At 31.0% G+C, this 5,745-nt stretch overlaps 1 protein-coding gene across 1 annotated transcript in view; it reads left to right on the forward strand.

Moving 5' to 3' along the window:
- Positions 1–861: 861 nt before the first annotated feature.
- LOC116850645 (atypical kinase COQ8B, mitochondrial) overlaps positions 862–5,745 on the forward strand; it is a 6,876-nt gene continuing 1,992 nt past the window's right edge. Inside the window, exons 1-7 of the mRNA XM_032829156.1 lie at positions 862–1,231; positions 1,306–1,836; positions 1,925–2,144; positions 2,220–2,344; positions 2,413–2,497; positions 2,597–2,712; positions 2,780–2,942. Of these exons, the coding sequence (XP_032685047.1) occupies positions 1,040–1,231; positions 1,306–1,836; positions 1,925–2,144; positions 2,220–2,344; positions 2,413–2,497; positions 2,597–2,712; positions 2,780–2,942 (1,432 nt within the window). The 5' untranslated portion in view covers positions 862–1,039. The remainder of the gene's footprint in view (positions 1,232–1,305; positions 1,837–1,924; positions 2,145–2,219; positions 2,345–2,412; positions 2,498–2,596; positions 2,713–2,779; positions 2,943–5,745) is intronic.

Genomic DNA, 5,745 nt, shown 5'->3' on the forward strand with positions numbered 1-5,745 from the left:
TTTTTCCGTATGTAATGAGCGATAAAGATAGAATGACGCTTATAGTACCAGCTTAATTTACCGTTATTATACCAGCTTAATATACCGTTATTTATATACATCGTCGAGTTAGCCATTGGCTTGGTTTACATCGTGAACTTGATATGCGTACTAAATAGTAACTTTCTATTAGATAATCTTAATATCGACGATATATTAAGCTAAACAACGTATATTAAGCTGGTATAATACTCATTAAGAAAACGTATTGTATTTATTGAATGCGTCGTCGTTGATATGCATTGTCGATATTAAGATTATCTAATAGAAAGTTACTATTTAATACGCGTATCAAGTGCACGATGTAAACCAGGCCATTATCTAATAGAAAGTTACTATTTAGTACGCGTATCAAGTGCACGATGTAAACTAAGCCAATGGCTTGGTTTACATCGTGCACTTGATACGCGTATTAAATAGTAACTTTCTATTAGATAATCTTATAGCATGTTTGACTGGCTCTGGGTTAACCTACTCTGGGTTATTCAATCTGCGTTTATTGGTCGAACAAATACTTATGAGCTTTATGATTGGCTAGTAGAGACTTATGACGTCATTAATCGCTCTCGGAGCGATTAACCCAGAGCCAGTCGAACATGCTATTAATATCGACGATGTATATAAATAACGGTATATTAAGCTGGTATATTAAGCTGGTATTGATCAAGAAGACTTATTTTATCGATTGAATGCGTCGTCGTTGATATGCATTGTCAATATTAAGATTATTTAATAGAAAGTTACTATATAGTACGCGTATCAAATGCACGATGTAAACCAAGCCATTATTTCTCTTCCTTGTTCCTATTGGCTAATGCCTATTCCTATTGCCTGGTATCGTGTATAGAACATTAACCTATAAATATTATTGTATAAGTTGTACAATAATATATTATTAATTAATTTAGGTTAACTAAACTAAATTAATAATAATTATAGCACTAAGTTTTTATATATTATTAAGTATATAAGTATATATATTATTAAGTGTATATACGAAATGCCACGGTCGAAAATTTCCGATTTATTGGGTGTACTTAAGGGAGCCCAGAGTGTGGCGAATGCTATGGTAAAACATCAGGAAAATGCAATCAAATACAGAATCACGCATTCTAGTTTAAAGAATCTACCTAAGCAATGTATTCAAGCTACAGAAAAAAAATTGAATAACATAGAACCAAGTAAGATTTCTGTAAGTCTCAGTCATAGACTAAATAAAGTTCTATAATTTCACATATTTTCAATTAGAATGACTATATTTTACAGGAACAGATTGTTGAAAACTTAAAAGAAGTAGTGGAACGTGTTAGTATAGTTGAAGAAGGTATTAGCAAATATATAACGATAAATGTTAGTCAAATTTTGGGTATTAAAGATGCTGCTTGTGTTCCTGAAAAAAAAACAAAATTACATGTGTACAATGTTGCAAAAGATCCTAAGGAATTGCCAGTTACTGAAGATATCACAACACTTAAACATGATAACAGCAAACCTGTATTTCAAAAAGCTTTGAAAGACACACAAAATAATAATATGACATGGAAATATATGACAGTAAAGGAGAAGATTCAGACTATTACCACTTTGAATAATCAGATACCTGATATAGAATTGTCTAGTAAAGACAAAGAAATGTTCAGAAAATTAGAACTAGAACATGAGAAAAATATGAAAAGTAAGGCTGTAGATTCTGTTCCTTTATCTACTTATAAAGCACAGAAGAAGGAACATATATATACAGAAGTAGAGTCTGAGGAAAAATTGAAATCTAAATTACCGGTTAAGCCAAAGCAATCTGTAAATATTAAAATAATTTCTCATTTTTTATATCTGATGTTTGTTCTCATTTAATAGTGTGTATATTGCTGTTTAATCTTTATCATAGTTATCACCTACTGCTAGAGAGAGAAAAGTTCCATCTACACGATTACAAAGAATGGTAAGCTTTGGAACATTAGGGGTTGGTCTTGGTATTGGTACAGTCGCTGAATATACACGCAGGACACTAGGAATAAAAGAACAGAGTATTGGAGATACAGTTGACAACATGTTCCTTACTAAAGCAAATGCAGAACGAATTGTCTCAACATTGTGCAAAGTGAGAGGTAATAATACCTAATATAACTGAACCCAAATATCTGTACATGTAAGTAAATCATTTCTGATTTTGCAAAAAACAGGTGCAGCTTTAAAAATTGGCCAAATGTTGAGCATTCAAGACAATAATATCATAAGCCCTGAGTTACAGAGAGTATTTGAGAGAGTCAGGCAAAGCGCTGATTTTATGCCAGTCTGGCAAGTGGAGGTAAACGCTCTAGAATTATATAAATTAATTAACTCACGATTAACGTCATAATTAATGATCATTTCTAGAAAGTATTAGCAGGCGAACTTGGACATGACTGGAGAAATAAATTAGCGACTTTTGAGGCGAAACCATTCGCGGCAGCTTCCATCGGTATATGCTCTTTTATGTCCTGATATTTCCAATTGAGACTTATACTAGTCAATTGGTAGTAGTAGTTTATACTAATCAATTAATATATTTAATATATAGGACAAGTACATCACGGTACCTTGCACAATAAACAAGATGTAGCGATAAAGATTCAATATCCGGGTGTGGCTATGGGTATCCAGAGCGACATAGAGAATTTAGTGGGCATAATGAAGGTACAAAATGACGATATTTTATGCAATACAATGTTGTATATCGTATTAAATGTCATGTTACTTATAGGTGTGGAATATATTTCCAGAGGGTATGTTCATAGACAACGTAGTAGAAGTTGCGAAACGAGAACTCGCATGGGAAGTAGACTATATAAGAGAAGCAGAATGTACGAGGAAATATAGAGAATTTGTAGCACCTTATCCCGATTATTATGTGCCTATGGTAATAGGTATGTAATGAGACGAAGATTATACGGAGGTTTTGGTTTATACATATAGTCGGCAAATGAGTATTTACGAATTTTATAAAAAAAAAATGGGTAAATAACAGAGTTTTTAACATACTACTTATAATTGTTTCAAATATAAGATCATTATTTTTTTATTAAAACAAAAATTGAAATTTCGTCATTCAGATTTTTCGTACGTAGTGTTGATGAACATCTCTAACTGGTGAACAAGATTACAGCACGTGTAATAATTTAAAATAAATGAGATAAGAACATTTAAAAGTATTAGGATTGTTGGAGAATAAACCTAAATTTTATGGAAAATTTCTATAATTGGTTTTTCCAAGGCACTAAATAAAGAAGAAAGAGGAAAATTGAAACTTATAGCTTTAATGTACTACTAAATTTGTACTTTCTGTACGTGTAACATAGATTCATCTTACAGCAAATTTGATATAATTTTTAAATTTAAATTTTTAAATTTTCTTGTCCCATTTATTTCATACTATTACACAAGCTGTAATGTTGTTTATTAGTTAGACATCTGGCAACATGGCGTTCAGTACAACAAAATTGGACGAAATTTTAATCCTTTTTTTAATATTTTTTTTATATTTAAAACAATGATAAATAGTATGATCAAAATCTTATATTAATATCTTTATTTACTATTTTGAAAAACATTCTAAAAACTTCCTATTTTTTCAGCTACCTAAATTAAAATCTTCCTTTAAGGGATTAAAATCTTCACCGATAAAACATCGACTTTTTTCTGCAAAATTTATATTGTATTGAAATTACAAATGCTTGTATATTATAAAAATACGTACGAAAATGAATTAGAGCATTCAATATATAACAAAAATGATAAAAAATTTTAAAGTTGATAATTTGAATGTAAACTAATCTGCCATATGCTATCAATTAAAGTAAATATACAAAAAATCTGTAGCTTGAATGTACTGAACGCAAACTTGCTTCGCTAAAAAAAATTTCAAAGAACATTGCAGTATTTTTACATCTGAATTTAGAAACTGAAATATATCAGGAAAGTTTGCAGAAAAATTTTTATATATGGTTATATATATGGTTAGGTTTTTCGCTAAATATAGCAAAACAAAGCAATACATGCTTACGTAAAATTGATACGTACAAGAAATACGAAAAGGACAGCATGATTGTGTTAGTGACGATCGTTTCTACGTTATCGATATGTGTTGGAGTTCATCATCGACTTCAACATTTTCTTAAGAATGAAATCCTTATCAGACATTTTCTGCAAAATTCACGTCGTATTGGCTGTACAGAATTACAAATGTTTTACGCAATGAAAATACATACAAAAATAAATAGGAGCATTGCTCAATATGTGATGAAAACGAAAAAAATTATTAATGTAAAATCTCAAACTGTCAGTTAGTGTAATATTTAGCTAATTCAAAAGTTTTGTTGCTTGTATATATTGAAAATATAGTCTGGATGCTCCAGACAAAGAAATTTTAAAGAACATTGTTATACCTTTGTATCTGAATTCAGAAGTTTAAGAATATCAAAAAAGTTTGTAGAAAAATTTCTACACATATGTGATTAGGTTTTTAGCTGAATATGGTAAAACAAAGTGTTAATGACGATTATATCTACGTTATCGACATTTTTCGAGTGCGTATTGTATATACAGGGTTGGCAAAAAGTCCGGAAACGGTGAAATATCTCGAAAAGGATCAACTGTAGCGAAAAATATGTAAGTAGCAAAGTTGTAGGGCTTAATAAAATGTACCTAATGATGGCTAAAAATTTGACTTTGGGTGGAGGACGAAAGTCATACGAAGGTCAAATTAAATTTTTTAAATTGGATCCCACTTTTTATTACATATTCTTGTAGCTTATTTCAAGGGCTTTCCAAAAACCTATAATAAAGTATTTTTTTATTAGGCATATTTAGAATTATGAGGCTTGAAAGGAGTTTGGTCTTTAACTGTTTCTGTTTCATAAAAACGTATCATTGTCTTCTGAACGGTGGATTTAGAAATAAAATTGCAATCAAGATATGCAGCATTGAATGTGTAGATCAGTTATTTCTTCGTATGATCTAATATGGTCTCCAAATTTTCGATAAAGAAAAAGCATTATCTTTTCTTTATCGGTTAACATTTAAAAAAAAAATTTGAAATTGTAGTTGGAAAAAGAAAGGGAAAAGACAAAGAGTAAGATGCGAGAGAGTACGACTCGTTTTTAAAATACAAAGATCGAGAAGCGTTATCGTGAAGCGCGGGTATGCGCGAGTTTCAACTGAGTACGTGTGATATTACGTCGTGAATGAATAACCGCGTTCGATGCGAGTGAATGAACAACTAGGCTGGGAGCCTAAAAAACATAAACACAGGAGAAAAACAAGACTAACTTTGTTTTTCGTGTCTCGAGCTAGACGATATGACCGGCTTGGTTGTTCATTCGCTCTCATCGAACGCGGTTATTCATTCACGACGTAATATCACACGTACTCAGTTGAAACTCGCGCATACCCGCGCTTCACGATAACGCTTCTCGATCTTTGTATTTTAAAAACGAGTCGTACTCTCTCGCATCTTACTCTTTGTCTTTTCCCTTTCTTTTTCCAACTACAATTTCAAATTTTTTTTTTAAATGTTAACCGATAAAGAAAAGATAATGCTTTTTCTTTATCGAAAATTTGGAGACCATATTAGATCATACGAAGAAATAACTGATCTACACATTCAATGCTGCATATCTTGATTGCAATTTTATTTCTAAATCCACCGTTCAGAAGACAATGATACGTTTT

This window comes from Odontomachus brunneus, unplaced genomic scaffold (genome assembly GCF_010583005.1).
Source record: "Odontomachus brunneus isolate Ranch 3 - 2012 unplaced genomic scaffold, Obru_v1 Obru_scaffold_151, whole genome shotgun sequence".
In the NCBI taxonomy this organism is placed as follows: Eukaryota; Metazoa; Arthropoda; class Insecta; order Hymenoptera; family Formicidae; genus Odontomachus; species Odontomachus brunneus.